Below are 19,998 nucleotides of genomic sequence, written 5' to 3' on the forward strand. Positions count from 1 at the left end.
AACTCCAGATGCAAAGACTACTTTGTGCATCTGGTTTTACATGGGTACTGGGGACTTGAACCTGGGCTTTTCAAGCAAGTGTCTTTACTACTAAGCCATCTCTTCAGTCCTGGCATGTCTTTTTATTGAAGTAGATTCTCACTATAGCTCAGGCTGATCTGGAACTCATTCTATAATCCCAGGTTGCCTTTAAACTCGCAGCAATCCCTTCTAAGTGCAGGGGTTAAAGGCATGTGAAAACACACCTGGCTTTTGGAATGTCTTTTTAGATATGAAAAATAATGGACTTTCAAAGGGGAAAATGGGGGGAGGGAGGGTATTACCATGGGATATTGTTTATAATCATGGAAAATATTAATAAAAATTGAGGAAAAAAATAGGTATTCTAGTGAAGCCCTACCTAGAAAACAAACAAACAATAAATAAATAAATAATAAAATAGGTATTCTGGGAGCTGGGCCTTTGTGGAGGCCCTGCAGGCTCATACACATGCATGCAAGCAAATAACTAAGAAAACAAGCATTCTCAACTTAGTTTTCTTCTTTAGCTATAAATGAGTTTTGAAATCTCAAGAAAGACCGAGAGTTTCTCTACTTTTTTTTAAATTTTTTTTAATTTTTATTTATTTGAGAGCAACAGAGAGAGAAAGAGGCAGAGAGAGAGGGGGGGGGGAAATGGGCGCGCCAGGGCCTCCAGCCATTGCAAACAAACTCCAGACACGTGCGCCCCCTTATGCATCTGGCTAACGTGGGTCCTGGGGAATGGAGCCTCGAACCGGGGTCCTTAGGCTTCACAGGCAAGCGCTTAACCACTAAGCCATCTCTCCAGCCCAAGTTTCTCTACTTTTAAGGCTAAAAGATAATCATCTTTGTAGAATTAAGAAGATTAAACAGTAGACTGTGAATGCCTCTCTGCTCTGTAGCAGCATATCGGACTATGTGCTATACTGCAGTGGATGATGGGCAAGGACGTAATTTAGGTCTGATCTGGGAGACTCAAAAGCTCCAGACTGTTGTTTCCAACTCTAGGTTGGATCATGTACTTTCAAAGTTATTATTAAAATTACTAGGAAACTCACTACTAAAGTGTTGTATACAGCCAGGTGTGGTGGCGCAAGTCTTTAATCCCAGCACTAGGGAGGCAGAGATAGGTGGACTGCTGTGAGTTCGAGGCCACCCTGAGATCACATAGTGAATTCCAGGTCAGCCTGGGCTAGAGTGAGACCCTACCTCGAAGGGAAAAAAAAAGAAAACCAAAAAAAAAAAAAGTTTCATAATGTTTCATACATGCCAGGTATGGTGGCGCACACCTTTAACCCCAGCACTAGGGAGGCAGAGGTAGGAGGATCGCTGTGAGTTCAAGGCCACCCTGAGACTACATAGTGAATTCCAGCTCAGCCTGGGCCAGAGTAAGACCCTACCTCAAAAAAACAAAATAAATAAAAATAAAAAGTTGCACATAATATATGAAGTTTTGTTAAAATGTTTTAAAATTATTTATTTATTTATTTCAAAGAGAGAGAGAGAATGGGTGTGCCTGGGTCTCTAACCAGTGCAAATGAACTCCAGACATGTGCTCCCCCCCTTGTGCATTTGGCTTTACGTGGGTCCTGCAGAGTCGAACCTGGGTCCTTTGGCTTTGTGGGCAAGTGCCTTAACCACTAAGCCATTCCTCCAGCCCAAGTTTTGTTAAAATATTTTATACACAAAATAGAAATGTTAATGGACCTATGCGGAGAGAATTTGTTCCTTAGTTGGTCTACAGAGTTAATTATTTTAAAAAATATTTTATTTGAGAGAGAGAGGGAGGGAGGGAATAGGCATGCCCAGGTCTCTAGCCACTGCAAACAAACTCCAGGTGCTCGTGCTACCTTATGCATCTGATTTTATGCAGTTACCTGGGTCCTTTGGCTTTGTAAGCAGGCACCTTAACCATCAGCCATCTCTCTGAGAGTCCTTGATGGCTGAGTTTTAAACTTGGTCTGAACTTTAATATATGCATACATACATACATCCTACAAATAATAACTAAGCATTAAATAAAATAATACATTTATGTATTACTTCCTATGAACCAGAGGTTGCTATGGATGAATGTCATTGTCAACATTATTGTTAAAATATTCCAGCAATGTTTTCCAATCATAAAAGTTAAAGTGCAGCTGAGTGTGGTGGCACTCAGGAAGCAGAGGTAGGAGTATCAGTGTAAGTTCAAGGCCAGAATGAAACTACATATTGAATTCCAGGCCAGCCTGGGCTACTGCAAGATCCTATCTTGGAAAACAAAACAAAACAAAAACAAAAGTTAGAAAGTAACAAGAGCATCCCTTCCTAACTACTGGGTGATGTTGGCCCTGTCACCTTCACTAGCACACCATGATACTCTGCTCTCCCTTACCTCCATCAGTGTCTCCTCTGGTAGTTCAGGGGCTTCAAAAGTGATGAGCCCTTCCAGGCTAGGTGGTGAAGCCCCATAAGGCACATATCTCAGGCTGGGAGCTGCCTCTGCTCCTGGCGGGGAGGAGCCCAAACCTAGCCCAGGTGGGGAGCCCACACACACACGGCCACTGGCAGAACACAAGGAGCCTCCCGAGCTGCTGGAGCCCACTGCAAAGAGACACAGGACATGTACCAGCACATCTTCAAACTTAGGTTACAAGGAGCTTTTACAAACACGGTCCTCCTCTGCACACAACCTACTGAATAAAGGAAGCATTCAAAGAAAATCTCTGCCTCTCATCTGATGTGAATGTATAAACATCCTTACTCCCTTTTCTTCTTTTATATATGTATAATGAACCATCACATCCAGCTTCCTCTTAGACAATTAGAAACTGTTCTAATCAAATTTATATTATAAACAATTTATTTACTTGCATGCAGAGAGAGACAGAAGTGGGGGGGGAGAATGGACACACCAGGGCCTCCAGCTGCTGCAAACAAAGTCCAGATGCAAGTGCCACTTTGTGCATCTGGCTTTACGTGGGTACTGGAGAATTGAACCCAGGTCATTAGGCTTTGCAGGCAAGTACTTTAATCACTAAGCCACCCTCTCCAGTCTCCACCATACACAATTTATATCACATACATTATATTTCTCCTCTTTGCTCCACATACTTCATAATCAAAAAAACTCAATGGATGTAAAGTGATTCACTAACTTTATATAGCAATCTGGAGTACACAGCTTCTGATGATGACTGCAAATATAATATAATGAGATACATTTCCCATCTCCTTGGGATGGATAATTTCTGTATGATGAATACTCCGAAGTGGTACTACAAAGAAGAATGGAATTTTCATAGTCCCTCTTCCTCAGAATAGCCTGTATCTTTCTAAAGCAGCACTAACTTCCTCAACACCAGCCTTGTAATTTTATTTTTTATTTATTTTTTTCATTAAAATAAAAAGGTATTTTAGCTGGGTGTGGTGGCACAAGCCTTTAGTCCCACCATGCAGGAGGCCTAGGAAGGAGGACTGCTGTGAGTTCAAGGGCAGCCTGAGACTTCATAGTGAATTCCAGATCAGCCTGGCATAGAGTGAGATCCTACCTTGAAAAACCAAAACTAAATAAATGAATAAATAAAATGGTATTTAAACATTTTATTTTTGTGTATGCATGCATGTTCATATGTATGCATATCTGAGTGATTGTGGGCATGTGCTACAGTGCATGTGGAAAAGTCAGAGGACAACTCTGGGTGTGCTCTAATCTTTTCACCTTGTTTCAGGCAGGGTCTCTGAGTTCTTGCTCTGATGCTGTGCTTTGCTGCATATGCGACAAGCTTCCAGGAAGCTATGTCTGCCTCCATCTTGGTAGCCAATGGCAGCATGCTGGGATTAGAAAACCCCACCATAGCTTCTGGCTTTTTTGTTTTTGTTTTTCGAGTTGGGTCTTGCTGTAACCCAGGCTGACCTAGAATTCACTACATAGTCTCAGGGTGGCCTTGAACTCATGGTGATCCTCCTACCTGTTTCCCAATTAAAGGCGTGTGCCACCACACTCAGCTAGCTTCTGGCTTTTTAAGTGGTCTCTGGGGATCACACTTGGCTACTCCAGTTTCAGTGGTAAGAACTTTACCCTTTGAACTCTCTCTCCAGCCTGTATTTTATTATTTATCAAAGAGTTTCATTTTAGAAATAGTATTTGGGCTCTATGCTATATTATCTATCTTATGTTTATTAATCTACAGACATCTCAATTTGCAACTTATTTAGAATGAAAGAACCTAAAGGACACACACATAAACAATACATATAACAATGCATACTCAAGTCCAATCTAAATATATATTAATTTTTTAAATTTATTTGCAAGCAGAGACAGAGGAGAGAGAGGAGGGAGACAGAGAGACAGACAGAATGGTCATGCCAGGGCCTCCAGCCACTGCAAATGAACTTCAGGCACATATACCACCTTGTGCATCTGGTTTTAGGTGGATACCAGGGAAACGAACTCAGGTCATTAGGCTTTGAAGGCAGGAGCCATCTCTCCAGCCCTAAATATTTTTACACATATATTATTATTTGTGCATATGTATATGTTCGTTTGTTTATGTGTATATGTGTGGACACATGCCATGGTATATGTGTGGAGGTGAGAAGTCAAACTTGGGTGTGTTTCTCTTCTCCTTTCACCACATCTTTGCATGTGCTTAGTATGTGTTGTGTGGTCTATGCACATACATGTGCTGATGTGGCTTCCTGTGAGACAACATCAGGTGTGCCCCTCCACCACTCTCCTGTTAGTTTTTTCCTTATGATGTTTCTCTGGTCTGTGCTCTCCAAAGGACTAGGGTTATAGCGTTCTGGAATTTTTACCTAGGGTGGTCTCAGACCTTCATTCTTGTGTAGGAAGTTCACTGAACTGCTGACTTATCTTTAAAAAAAAAAAAAAACTGTTGTTTTATGCTGTTTTCATATATTTTCTGTTCCTTTTTTTTTTCTTTTTTTTTTTTGCTTTTCATGGTAGGATCTTGTACCAGGCCAGGTTAATTTGGAATTCACTAATTATGTAGTCTCTGGGTGGCCTCAAACTCACAGTGATCTTCTGTGGTAGTGTGGATGGCCCCCAATATATTTAGTGTTTTATTCATGGTTAGTTTGCATCTGCAGCCACCTGACTAGAGGCAATATCCCTGGGTAGATCTGAAGGTGTGTGGTGGATTTGAGATTTCAATTTAAAGATATGCAAAGTGTGCCTAGCTGGAGTTCCTGAAGTGTACTGTGCTGTGTGACTTTTGACTTTTAGGCTTGTGCTTTTCTCTCTGTGTTTGGTCCTGTGAAGGCAGGCCAGCTTCTTCTGCCATTATGGAACTTTCCCTGGATCTGTAAGCTTCCATAAATTCCTTCCTCCATAACTGTGACTGGTCTGGAAGTTCATCTCAGTGGACCTGAAGCTGTCTGCTATAGAAGTTGGTACTGAGAACAGGCTGAGATGAACCTGACCATGTAGATTTTGATCTTTTGGAACCTTTGTTTTGGAAGAATGGGAATGGACTTGGTGCTTGCAAGTGAAGATGCCTTCTGGAGTGGTAAGCCAAGTTTTATGGACTATTCTTATGAGAGCTAGAGAATGCTAAGTGCAGATAGCATTGAACTTTGAGGCTTGGCTTATGAACTTTCTTTCTTTTTTTTAATTTTTTATTTATTTATTTGAGAGCGACAGACACAGAGAGAAAGACAGATACAGGGAGAGAGAGAATGGGCGCGCCAGGGCCTCCAGCCTCTGCAAACGAACTCCAGACGCGTGCGTCCCCTTGTGCATCTGGCTAACGTGGGACCTGGGGAACCGAGCCTCGAACCGGGGTCCTTAGGCTTCACAGGCAAGTGCTTAACCGCTACGCCATCTCTCCAGCCCAGCTTATGAACTTTCTAAGGGGAAGGAAAGACTTTGTTGGAACTGAGTTACTGGCTTAAGGGCTGGCTGCGTCCAGCTGCCCAGGCCCAAAGAGTGTGGTCAAGGTTAAATTTGTAATGGACTGATGTGCTTGGCTAAAGATATTAGACTGAGATATTTAAGATTTTAAGTTGGAAAACCTCAAGCAAGTTGAAATTACAAGCACTGAGACTGGTTTAGATTCCTAAAGGTGCTAGTGTCAACACATCAGCAATCTTAAGGAAGATGGCCCAACTGCTTTACATTAAAACGATGACAGGATGCCTGAGGAAAGACTATCATAGAAATGCAAACTCTTTTGGAAAGAGTTAATTGGAGAAGGAACCTGCTTCTCAAGGTTAAATTTTTTTTTCCCCACAAATTAAGAATATGGCTGTGTCCTGCACACACAGTATTGGTTTCGGAAGCATGAAAAATGTGAGGAGTGGCCGTGAATTGCACATGGTTCCAGGAGCTGCTGCTGAGATGTGGCATGAGGCAGGACATGATGCCCTGATAGGCTGAAAGAGCCTTTGGAAGATGGACCGTGGTTTGCATGAAGACCTCAAGATGTTTTGGATATACCAGGACTGTACAAGGACTATCATAGAGCGCACTATTGACCTGAGATGAAAGTGTTCCCTGGATACTCTGCCCAGCTGAACAAATGGAATTAAAAAATCTGGACACTGTCAGTCGCAAGTTATATTGAACTTGCACTGCACAAGTTTGATGTTTGTTTGATGGTGGTTGAGTTTGCATTGTTTTAGTCTTTCCTTGCTATGTATTATACCAGTTGAAAATGTTTCCTCTGTGCCTTTATGTGTTCAAAGTATTTAACTTGTTTCATTTTACAGGACTATCTTAAATTGGTTAAGACTGTGGGAACCTTTGAAATTAAACTGAGTACAATTTACAACGTGTGATGGTTATGAATCTAGGCCAGGGGCAAAATGTGGTAGTTTGAATAGATGGTCCCCAATATATTTGGTGTTTTATTAGTTTGTAGTTTGCATCTGCAGCCACCTGGCTTGAGGCAGTGTCACTGGGTGGATCTTAAGGTATGGTGGTGGGTTTGAGACTTCAATCTAACGATATGCAAAGTGTGCCAAGCTGGAGTTCCTGAAGTGTGCTGTGCAGTATGGCTTTTGGCTTTTAGGCTTGTGCTTCTCTTTCTCTGCTTGGACTGTGAAGACAGGCCAGAGTCTTCTGCCATTATGGAACCTTGCCTGGATCTGTAAGCTTCAATAAATCCCTTCCTCCATAAATGGGCCTGGTCTGGAAGTGCACTTCAGTGAACCTGAAGCTGTCTGCCACATCCTCCCATCTCTGCTTCCCAAGTGCTGGGATTAAATGTATGTTCTTTTTATTTATTTCTTTATTAGAGGTATGGGGAGAGAATGGGCATTCCAGGGCCTCCAGCCACTGCAAATGAACTCCAGACGCATGTACCACCATGTGTATCTGGCTTCGGTGGGACCTGGAGAATCAAACCTGGGTCCTTAGGCTTTGCAGGCATGTGCTTTAATGGCTAAGCCATCTCTCCAGCCCAGATGTGTTCTTTTTAAAAAAGACTGACATGCTGGCAATATTTTTTCTCTGCTACCTCACTTGCAGAATTGGCAATTCTAACTCTGTCTCTGCTCTTTCCCTACATAGGATCAGTCCATACACTCTTTGTATATGCAAGTGCCTTAACTCCTTAGCCATCTCTCCAGCTCCCATGCTCTTTTTTTTAAAAAAATTTTTAAAATTTTTATTTATTTATTTGAGAGCAACAGACAGAGAGAAAGAAGCAGATAGAGAGAAAGAGAATGGGTGCACCAGGGCCTCCAGCCACTGCAAACGAACTCCAGATGCATGTGCCCCCTTGTGCATCTGGCTAACGTGGGTCCTGGGGAATTGAGCCTCGAACTGGGGTCCTTAGGCTTCACAGGCAAGTGCTTAACCACTAAACCATCTCTCCATCCCCCCTGCTAATACTCTCTTGCAAGTGTAAACTCCTTTGATGATTAGGTTTAAGAAACAACCCCAGTTGTACTTTCTTTAAGTTCCTTAATTAGCTACTAACTACTTGAGATTTTTTTTTTTTTTAAGGCAGAGTTTCACACTAGCTCAGGCTGACATGGAACTCACTCTGCAGGAGTCCCAGACTGACCTTAAACTCAGAGTGATCCTCTTACCTGCCTCCTAAGTGCTGGGTTTAAAGGTGTGTGCCACTATGCCTGGCTACTAGTTAAACTTTTTACCTATAACCTTGAGGGTAAACAAGATGTATTTTTCCTCATAATAAACATGAGCTCCTCTTTCAGCTACGTACTTCTCCATTTGGAGTATGTCCTATGAGCCTGCTCAGTTACAACCTCTGCTGTTCTGAGACTGTGTTGTATCAATGTTCCACAAATTATTTCCTCTTCTACATTTGTCTCTGATCTTCTACACATTTTTTACTTATCTATTTTTTTTTTTTTCTTTGAGGTAGGGTCTCACTCTAGCCCAGGCTGACCTGGACTTCACGATGTAGTTTCAGGGTGGCTTCAAACTCATGGTGATCCTACCTCTGCCTCCCAAGTGCTGGGATTAAAGGTGTGCGCCACCTTTGCTGGTCTTCTACATATCTTAACAGCTCTTCTTACACCTTCTTTTAAAAGAAAACTTAGAAATAAAATATTTTTAAAAAATTAGGACTGGAGAGATGGCTTAGCAGTTAAGGTGCTTGCCTGTAAAACCTAAGAACGCAGTTTCAATTCCCCAGGACCCATGTGAACCAGATGCACAAGATGGCACATGTGTCTGGAGTTCATTTGCAGTGGCTGGAGACCCTGGCATGCCCATTCTCTCCCTCCCTCCCTCCTTCTCCTCTCTTCCTCTCTTTCTCTCTCTCTCATCTGTATCTTCTTCTTCTCTCTCCCTCTCTCAAAATATAAAATATTTTTAAAAATTACAAGGCCACCCTGAGACTACATAGTGAATTCCAGGTCAGTCTGGGCTAGAGTGAGACCCTAACTCAAAAAAAAAGTGTGTGTGTGTGTGTGTGTGTGTGTGTGCGCGCGCGTGCGTGTGCAATTTGCCACTGCCAGTAAGCACTGTATTTTGTGTGTCCAGCTTTATATGAGGACTAAGAAATCGAACCCAGCCCAGAAGGCTTTGCAAGCAAACTCCTTTAGCCACTGAGCCATCTCCCCAACCCTCTTCCACCTTTAAAAACAAACAAACAAACAAATAAAAACATTCTACGGGCTGGAGGGAAGGCTTAGCAGTTAAGGCATTTGCCTTCAAAGCCAAAGGACTCTGGTTCGATTCCCCAGGACCCACATAAGCCAGATGCACAAGGTGATACATGCATATGAAGTTTGTTTGCAGTGGCCGGAGGCCCTGGCACACCCATTCTCTCTCTCACTCTCTCAAATAAATAAAACTTTTTAAAAATTTTTATGTATTTATTTATTTTTAGTTTTTCAAGGTAGGGTCTCACTCTGGCCCAGGCTGACCTAAAATTCACTATGTAGTCTCAGGGTGGCTTCGAACTCATGGCAATCCTCCTACCTCTGCCTCCAGAGTGCTGGGATTAAAGGCATGCACCACCACACCCAGCTATTTATTTTTAATTGAGAAAGGGAGAGCAAGAGAATGAGAATGAGCATGCTAGGGTGTCTTGCCACTGTAAACTAACTCCAGACCTATGCCATTTTGTGTATCTGACTATATGTAGGTACTGGGAAATCGAACTGGGGCCATCAGGCTTTGCAGGCAAGCACTTTTTTTTTGGGGGGGGGGTTCAGAGTAAGGTCTCTCTAGCCCAAGCTGACTTGAAACTCACTATGTAATCTCAGAGTGGCCTGAACTCAGTAATCCTCCTACCTCTGCCTCCCAAGTATTGGGACTAAAGGCTTATGCCACCATGCCCAGCCATCTTCCACCTTCTTTGGGACAGCGTTTCTCTCATTGTTTGCCACTACCAGTTCTGGATTCTTCCACCTCTGCACCCCATAGTTGCAGGTAGGTAGTGCATGGGTGGTTCAGTGGTAGAATTCTCGCCTGCCATAGTTGTAGGTAGAGTTAAAATTCCAAAGACATGTGCCACTTGGCACTAGGCTTTACATGGCAGGCTTTACATGAGGTGGACTGAACTCAATTACAAATTACTTTTTAGATATACAAAAATAAGATTTCATCATATAAGCTAAAAAGTGCTGTTTGATATATAACTGTTTCTTTATAGACAAGTCACATTTATATTGTATATTACAATGTATCACATATGAACAAATACTTGTAGATTCATACATTTATATATATTTATATATTACAAAGACGTTCCCTCACAAATGTTGCCCCATTTACTTCTGATATAATCCCAGCACTAGAGGAGCCAGAGACAGGAGGATCGCCATGAGTTTGAGGCCACCCTGACACTACAGAGTGTCAGGTCAGCCTGGGCTAAAGTGAGACTCTACCTCGAAAGACCAAAAATAAATAAATAAATAATCCCTAAAAGAAAATAGCAATATTCACTTTACTGAGAATGAAACTGAAGCCCAGAGCAGTGAAGTGACTTATCTAAGTTGAATGCTATGGAACTCTCTGAACCAGCCACATTAAGCACTTAACAAATGCTCCTCACCTGAGGTGGTTCTTGTTCGGAGGACCATCTGGGTACAGGTGGGGGCTGTGGCACTGTGTGGAGGAGATCCCACGGTGAACAGGACAGCCCTGGGACTTGCTGCTGCTCCTGCTGCTGGTGGCAGTGCTAGTACAACACCACAGGCTCCTGCAGGAGCTGCAAAAAAGTTTGCAAGACGCATTATGTTTCTGGTGTTCCTATATGGAAGGAGGACTAAGGAGACATACTTTTAACAAATGTGCCATTTTGTACATCTGGTTTACATCAGTCCAGGGAATCAAACCTGAGTCTTTAGGCTTTATAGGCAAACACCTTAACTGATAAGCCATCTTTCCAGCGCCTCTCCAAAATATTTTTTTTAATTAATTATTTATTTATTTGAGAGCGACAGACACAGAGAGAAAGACAGATAGAGGGAGAGAGAATGGGCGCGCCAGGGCTTCCAGCCTCTGCAAACGAACTCCAGACGCGTGCGCCCCCTTGTGCATCTGGCTAACATGGGACCTGGGGAATCAAGCCTCGAACCGGAGTCCTTAGGCTTCACAGGCAAGCACTTAACCACTAAGCCATCTCTCCAGCCCAAAATATTCTTATTTATTATTTATTTAGAAGCAGGGAGACATAGAGACAAGAGAGACAGAATGGGTGTGCCAGGGACTCCAACACACCTACAATTCACTATGTAGTCTCAGAGTGGCCTCAAACTTATAGCGATCCTTCTACCTCTGCCTCCTGAGTGCTGGGATTAAAGGCATGCACCATCATGCCTGGATCCTTCTAGTTTTTTTTTTTTATTATTTTATTAGAGAGAGAGAGAGAATATGAATGAAAATGGGCCTCCAGCCCATTTGTCTATAACAATTTGTTCAAGTGTTTAGTTTAGGTCCTTGATGTGTTTTGAATTGACTTTTCATATATGAAAAGGTCTAGATTTTTTAAAAAATATTTATTTATTTGCAAGGAGGGAGGGAGAGAGAGGGAGAGGGGGGAGAGAGAGAGAATGAATGAATGAATGAACGAGAATGGGTACACCAGGGCCTATAGCTGCTGCAAATGAACTCCAGATGAGTGCACCACTTTTGGTATCTGGCTTTATGTGCATACTGGGGAACTGAACCTTGTTCTTTAAGCTTTACAGGCAAACACCTGAACTGCACAGCCATCTCAAGGGTCTAGTTTCCATTTAATGAAGAGATTGTCTCTTTCAGTGAGGTATATTCTTGGCACTCATACACAATATTTTTGTTTATTTATCTTTTTATTTATTTATTATAAATTATTTATATTATTAAATTATTATAAATCATTTATTTATTATATCTTTTTATTTATTTTATTTATTTTATTTATTTTATTTATTTGAGAGAGGGAAAGGAGCAGAGAGAGAGAGAGAATGGAAGCCAGGGCTTCCAGCCACTGCAAACGAATTCCAGATGCGTGTAACCCCCTGTGCTTTTGGCTTACATGGGTTCTTGGGAATTGAACCAACATCCTTTGGCTTTTCAGGAAAACGCCTAAACCACCACTCCAGCACCCCGCCCCCTTTTTGAGGTAGGGTCTCCCTCTAGCTCAGGCTGACCTGGAATTTACTCTGTGGTCCTAGGCTGGCCTTGAACTCACTGCAATCCTCCTATCTTAGCCTCCCGAGTGCTGAGATTAAAGGCATGGTAACCCACATATATATTGTAGAGACAAACTGCTCACAGAGAGTTGAGTAGAGTAACAAGGCTATTTAGGGGAACACCTGCATTACTTAAACTTACTGCAACATCAATAATGCAATCACCATCAAAAATTCCAATGGCATTTTTCACGGATATAGAAAAAATCCAAAAATTCACTAGGAAGTACATAAAAAACCAAACTCCAATATCTAAAACAATTTTGAGCAACAAAAATAAGGCTGCTGGTATCACCATACCTGATTTTAACCTATACTACAGAGTCTTTGTAACAAAAACAGCATGGTACTGGCACAAAAACAGACATGTAGATCAATGGAACAAAATAGAGGACCCAGATGTAAGTCCAGGTAGCTATATCCACCTGATATTCAATAAAAATACCAAAAATATTCATTGGAGAAAAGACAACCTCTTCAGCAAATGATACTGGGAAAATTGGATATGCATCTATAGAAGGATGAAAATAGATTCTTAACTTTCTCCATGCACAAGAATTAAGTCCAAATGGATTAAAGACCTTATTATCAGACCTGAAACTCTTAAAACTGCTAGAGGAAAAAGTAGGGGAAACCCTTCAACATATTGGTCTTGAAAAAAAGACTTTGTGTATCTAAGTCAGCAAATTATCAAGATCTGAGAGGCTATGAGCCTCACTGAGCAGAGGGTGCAGGGATGAGGTTCCCTGATAAGGGGGGGGGTGTGTGCCTGGGGTCTACCTTAGCCCACCCACATCAAGGATCCATCTCCCATACTCTTTTGGACGCCCATGGTTTTATAATGTGAACATGCTGGGGAATTAATAAAGGGGAGATGTGCTGGTCAAAAAAAAAAGAAAGATAGCCGGGCGTGGTGGCGCACGCCTTTAATCCCAGCACTCGGGAGGCAGAGGTAGGCGGATTGCCATGAGTTCGAGGCCACCCTGAGATTACATAGTAAATTCCAGGTCAGCCTGGGCTAGACTGAGACCCTACCTCGAAAAGACCAAAAACAAAAAAAAAAAAAAAAGAAAGAAAGAAAGAAAAGAAAAGAAAAAAAGACTGTGAATATAACCCCAATTGCTCAGGCAAAAAAAACCCCCACAGATTAATTGCTGGGATCTCATGAAGTTACAAAAATTTTGTATGGCAAAGAATACTGTGACTAGAGCAAAGAGACAACCTGCAGAATGGGCGAAAATATTTGCCAGCTATACATCTGATAGAGGATTAGTATCTAGGATATACAAAGAAATCAAAAAATTAAATAATAAGAAATCAAACAACTCAATTAAAAAATGGACTATGGAACTAAATACAGAGTTCTCAAAAGAAGAAATACAGATAGCGGCATATAAGCATCTTAAAATATATTCTACATCTCTAGTCATCAAGGAAATGAAGATTAAAACTACATTGAGGTTCCCTCGCACTCCTGTCAGATTCACTACCATCATGAACAAATAACCACAAATGCTGGCAAGGATGTGGAAAAAGAGGAACCCTTCTACACTGTTGGTGGGAATGCAATCTGGTCCAGCCACTGTGGAACTCAGTGTGGAGGTTCCTGAGATAGCTAAAAGTAGATCCACCACATGACCCAGCTACACCACTCTTAGGCATTTATCTTAAGGACTCGTCTCACTACCTTAGAGATACTTGCTCAACCATGTTTACTGCCACTCTATTCACAATAGCTAGGAAATGGAACCAGCCTAGATGTCCTTCAACTGATGAGTAGATAATGAAGATGTGGCACATTTACACAATGGAGTTCTACTCAGCGGTAAAGAAAAATGAAGTTATGAAATTTGTAGGAAAATGGGTGGATCTGGAAAGGATTATACTAAGAGAGGTAACCCAGGCCCAGAAAGCCAAACACCACATGTGCTCTCTCATATGTTGATCCTAGCTACAAATGATTGGGCTTCTGTGTGAGTAGGAAGAAAACTCAGTAGCAGAGGCCAGTAAACTAGAAAGAAGACATAAAGGGAAGAGAAAGGGGTGGGGGGACTTAATAGGATGGTATTGTATATATGTAAGTAGAAGAACAGAGTAATGGGGGTGAAAAGGCCTAAGTGAGATCAGGGGCAGAGACTGAGTAAAGGAAAGGTGGAGCCACAGATTATTACTAGAAAAATTTCAGGCTGGGCGTGGTGGCGCATGCCTTTAATCCCAGCACTCAGGAGGCAGAGGTAAGAGGACTGCTGTGAGTTTAAGGCCACCCTGAGACTACATAGTAAATTCCAGGTCAACCTGGACTATACTGAGACCCTACCTTGAAAAACAAAACAACAACAACAAAAAAAATTTCAGTGCCAGGGATGGGATACCTTCCAGTAAGCTGTTGGCTAGGGAGGTCCCTGTTGCCCTTAAAACATTACAAACCATTGCTGAGGCTCTTGGCTTCCCACCAGAAATAGGTGGTAAGACCCTACTGCTGAAGACTCCATATGCTTGGGTTGCAAGGTCCCTGAGAACCCCTGCTGGAGCTGAGCTGAAAAACCTTCTCCATGTAGACCAGTTGACAGAAAGCTGGGAAAAGCCATGCTGCATGCAGTTCAATGGGAGAAAGAGAAATCAACTGTGAAGATAATCAACAATGGACACTGCAAGCCTTATATTTGGCCAGCTAGCCAAATAAACCAACGGGTGCAATAGTGGCACATCTGTTATGAGGGAAGCCAACCGCTCTGTAATTTGACTGAAGGACTGGCACGTGGGAGGGAATATATCCCTGATACTGAAAACCTACAACAGGGGTAGTCATGAGCCCTAGAGGTGTAACGTCTGCTGCTGTCTTGCTAATGTATATACTATGCTCACCAAACTTCCCAGTAAGCACTTCACTCCCATATACTAATGCTACTCTCACTTTTGGTTAGAGAATCTTCTCTTTTCAGATGGCAATGACCTTGGGATGACTCGGAAGGCATCATGGTGCTGCAAAGAAGTGACAGAGGAGTGCTCAGCACTGAAACATCTCTATCACACCTTCCAAGACTCAGGGTCCATTGCAGAAAAGGTGGGGGAAAGAATGTAAGAGCCAAATGAATGGTAGGACTCCTTACAACATGCTCCTCCAGACACAAAATGGCCTGGATATCCATGACCTCACAGTGCCTGTCACTACTTACACAAGACCATCATAATAGTAGGAAAAGATCATGACATCAAAATAAAAGAGAGACTGATGAAGAGGGGGAGGGTTTATGATGGAGAGTAGAGTTTCAAAGGGGAAAGTGGGGAGAGGGAGGGAAAGAATTACCATGGGATATTGTTTATAATCATGGAAGTTGTCAATAATAATAATAATAATAATAAACTCCTCCTGACCTAGGAAAGCATGCAATATACAAACAATGTTAATATAGTTTATCTAGGCTTCATATATTCTACCAGTTGTAAACAATGCCTTATATTAAACCAAAAAATGGTTCAATGATTAAAGGTAATTGACTAAAATAAAAGGGAAGGGGAATATAGTATTTGAAAAAGAAGAGGAAGCCAAGCATAGTGCCCTTGGGAGGTAGGAGGATCACCATGAGTTCAAGGACACCCTGAGATGGCATAGTGAATTCCAGGTTAACCTGGGGTAGAGTGAAATCCTACCTTGAAAAAAAAAAACAAAAAAAGAAATGGGGACAGATGCACTTGGGAACTTGGGAGGCTGAGGTAGGAGGATCACTGTGAGTCAGAGGCTAGCTTGAGACTACAAAGTAAGATCCAGTTAAGCCTGGGCTAGGACAAGATCCTACCTCGAAATTAAAAAAAAAAAAGTAGAGGGTAGAATAGTAATCTCCCTCCCTCCCTCCCTCTCTCTCTCTTTCTTTCTTTCTTTTTTTTTTTTTTTTGTATGTTTCAAGGTAGGGTCTCACTCTAGCCCAGGCTGACCTAGAATTCACTATGTAGTCTTAGAGAGGCCTCAAACTCACGGTGATCCTCCTACCTCTGTCTCCTGAGTGCTGGAATTAAAGGTGTGCACTACCATGCCTGGCTAATATTTCTATATCTTACTGGAATCAAATTACTGTAAATTTTAAGTTGCTTATAAATATATATTAATATTATTATTTTATATACACATATATAAAATACCCTAATGTAGCTAGTAAAAACAAATGCTTTTTTTTAAAATTTTTATTTATTTGAGAGCGACAGACAGAGAGAAAGACAGAGGGGGAGAGAGAGAATGGGTGCGCCAGGGCTTCCAGCCTCTGCAAACGAACTCCAGATGCGTGCGCCCCCTTGTGCATCTGGCTAACGTGGGACCTGGGGAACCGAGCCTCGAACCGGGGTCCTTAGGCTTCACAGGCAAGCACTTAACCGCTAAGCCATCTCTCTATCCCAACAAATGCTTTTTAAAGGCCAGGCATGGTGGCGCAAGCTTTTAATCCCAGCACTCGGGAGGCAGAGGTGGGAGGATTGCCATGTGTTCAAGGCCACCCTGAGACTACATATTGAATTCTAGGTTAGCCTGGACTACAGTGAGACTCTACCTTGAAAAACCAAAAAACAACAAGAAATCAAAATGTGAACCCAGCAAATAAGCAAAGAAAGAAAAGAGGGAGCAAGGTTAGGATGGTTGCATAAACCTGTAATCCTAGAACTCAGGAAGCACAAAGATAAAGATAGTTTGAAGCTATCCTGGTCTACATAGCATGTTCCAAACCAGCCAAGCTAACATAGCAAGATCCTGTCTCAAAAATATCAGGACTGGAGAGATGGCTCAGCGGTTAAAGGCGCTTGTCACAAAGTCTAACAACCTGGGTTCGATTCCCCAGTACCCATGTAAAGCCAGACACACAAAGTGGTGCATGTGTCTGGAGCTTATTTGCAGAGACAGGAGGCTGTGGCATACCCATACTTACTCTTTCTCTCAAGTAAGTAATTAAATACAAATATTAAAATAACCATAATAATGAAAATAACCAACACGCCCACACACTGGGGAAAAAAAAACAACAACGAATATACAGAGCTACCAATATACAGAGCTGGTGTAGTAGTGCATGCCTTTAATCCCAGCACTGAGTCTGAAGTAGAAGGATTGTTGTAAGTTCCACATCAGTCCCGGATAGAGTGAAGCCCTGCTTCACAAACAAACATATGAATAACCAAAAACAATATCCAGCTATATACACCTATAGAGGACTTGCAAAGGGTAATCTTATACCCATGCAAACAATCCTTATGAGAATTATGCTAGATCTCTCTTCAGAAACCATGCAGGCAAGAGACTGAAATGAAATCTTCCTATACTGTTCTTCTCTTTGAATTAGAAACCAAATTCAATCAGGTATTTGGCTGGTTCAGACTCCTCATTGGGAATATCAGAGACAAAGAGTAAACAAGAATAAAGAAGGTATAACAGATTCCTAATTGTGGGTGTGCATCATAATCAACTAGGGATTCCTAAAATCCATGTCCAGAAAATTTAATTAAACAAGCCTGAGATAGGGTCTGGAATCTATTTCTGTTTTGCTTTCAGTGGTGGTGGTAGTATGTGTTTTCACAGGTGGCTCACATGTGGAGGTCAGAGGATAACTTCAGGGTATTTGTCTTTACCTTCCATCCTCGTTTTAAATATATGTATGTTTTTATTTGCAAGGAGAGAGAGAGACAGACAGAATGAGACTACGAGCATGAGCACATCAGGGCCTCCTGCCACTGCAAATGAACTCCAGATGTGTGCACCACTTTATGCTTCTGGCTTTATGTGGTACTAGGGAATTGAGCCCAGGCTGTCGGGGTTTGTAAGCAAGTGCCTTTAACCACTGAGCCATCTCTCTAGTTCTCTACCACCTTGTCGTTTCTGTTGCTGTGTGCCAGTCTAGCTGGTCTGTGAGCTTCCAGATTCTTCTGGATCACATTCCCATTGCTGCAGGCACAAGAGGATCACAGGTGCATGTGCTACTTTGTGAATAGTTTTATGCTAACTTTGGCCAGTATAATCATATTGCCAAAAAACAATTTGGGTCAGAAATCCTTCCAATTCATAAGCTGCTGTTCATTGGGACTTTGAGTAAGCTTTTTTGTTTGTTTTGTTTTGTTTTGGTTTTTTAGATGTAGGGTCTCACTCTAGCCCAAGCTGACCTGGAATTTACTCAGTAGTCTCAGGGTGGCCTCAAATTCACAGCAATATGCTTACCTCTTGCCTGCCAAGTACTGGAATTAAAGGCTTGCACCACTATGCCTGAGATAAATTTCAGTGTTTTTTTTTCTTTATTTATTTAAGAGAGAGAAATAGGCAGGGAGAGAGAGACAGATAGAGACAGAGAAATAGGCAGGGAGGGAGAGAATGGGCATGCCAGGGCCTCTAGCCACTGCAAATAAAGTACAGATGCTTGTGCCCCTGTATGCATCTAGCTTATGGGGGCCCTGGGGAATTGAACCTGGGTCCTTTGATTTTTTTTTAAAATTTTTTTTTCTGTTTTATTTATTTATTTGAGAGGGACAGACAGAGAGAGAATGAGGCTGATAGAGAGAGAGAGAATGGGTGCGCCAGGGCCTCCAGCCACTGCAAACGAACTCCAGACGCGTGCGACCCCTTGTGCATCTGGCTAACGTGGGTTCTGGAGAATCGAGCCTCGAACCGGGGTCCTTAGGCGTCACATGCAAGCACTTAACCGCTGAGCCATCTCTCCAGCCCGATCCTTTGATTTTGCAGACAAGTGCCTTAACCATTTAGCAAGCTCTCCAGCCCTAAACTTCAGTTTGTTTGTTTTTTAATTTTTTTTTTTTTAATTTATTTGAGAGCGACAGACACAGAGAGAAAGACAGATAGAGGGAGAGAGAGAGAATGGGCGCGCCAGGGCTTCCAGCCTCTGCAAACGAACTCCAGACGCATGCGCCCCCTTGTGCATCTGGCTAACGTGGGACCTGGGGAACCGAGCCTCGAACCGGGGTTCTTAGGCTTCACAGGCAAGCGCTTAACCGCTAAGCCATCTCTCCAGCCCTAAACTTCAGTTTTGATGCATATTGAGGAGAAAGATGAAATGACAGAGATGACCTTCACAACTGTATAATATTACATTTGCATTGTCACCTATTTTGTGATAGTTTAACAGTGATCTAATAGAAAACTCATGCATTAACTGAAATTATCAGTTTAAAAAGAAACTAGATTTTTCTTACCTATATCCATTGGTCGTTCTGTATTTAAACTATCCATGCTGCTCTGGTGTCCACCTAAAGTTGCCTTTACTTGTTGATCTGATAACTTTCCAGTACTGACAGATCTAAAAAGAATAGCCAAATAAACATTAGGGAAATACACATTTTAAAAACAGATGGGTAAGCCAGGCGTGGTGGTGCACGCCTTTAATCCCAGCACTCAGGAGGCAGAGGTAAGAGGATTACCATGAGTTCAATGCCACCCTGAGACTACAGAGTTAATTCCAGGTCAGCCTGGACCAGAGTGAGACCCTACTTCGAAAAACCAAAAAAAAATAAATAAATAAATAATAAATAAATAAAAAAAAACAGATGGGTCAATAGGAATATAAAAGGATAAAGAAACAAAAAAAATGGATGCAAAACAATTCAAGAGCATGGTGGCTTTAATCTTAGCACTCAGAAGACAGAGGGAGGAGGATTGCCATGAGTTCAAGGCCACCATGAGACTACATAATGAATTCAAGGTCAGCCTGGGCTAGAGCAAGACACTAACTTTGAAAAAAAAATTCAGGTTTGCAGAGATTGCTTAGTGGTTATGGTGCTCACCTGCAAAGCCAAAGGACTCAGGTTTGCTTTCCTAGCACCCACGTAAAGCCAGATGCACAAGGCAGCGCATGGATGCCTGGAGTTTGTGTACATTGGCTATAGGGCCTGA

The 19,998-nt window shown here is 42.1% G+C and overlaps 1 protein-coding gene across 2 annotated transcripts in view; it reads right to left on the bottom strand.

Annotated features, from left to right (window-relative positions):
* The window catches only part of Ulk2 (unc-51 like autophagy activating kinase 2), a 109,049-nt gene that overhangs the window by 9,943 nt on the left and 79,108 nt on the right, over positions 1-19,998 (bottom strand). For both annotated transcript variants that reach the window (XM_045130961.1, XR_006632912.1), the window contains exons 20-22: positions 19,302-19,405; positions 10,505-10,660; positions 2,398-2,606 (exon numbers count right to left, since the gene is read on the bottom strand). In XM_045130961.1, the coding sequence (XP_044986896.1) occupies positions 2,398-2,606; positions 10,505-10,660; positions 19,302-19,405 (469 nt within the window). The remainder of the gene's footprint in view (positions 1-2,397; positions 2,607-10,504; positions 10,661-19,301; positions 19,406-19,998) is intronic.

This window comes from Jaculus jaculus, chromosome 12 (genome assembly GCF_020740685.1).
Source record: "Jaculus jaculus isolate mJacJac1 chromosome 12, mJacJac1.mat.Y.cur, whole genome shotgun sequence".
Lineage (NCBI taxonomy): Eukaryota > Metazoa > Chordata > Mammalia > Rodentia > Dipodidae > Jaculus > Jaculus jaculus.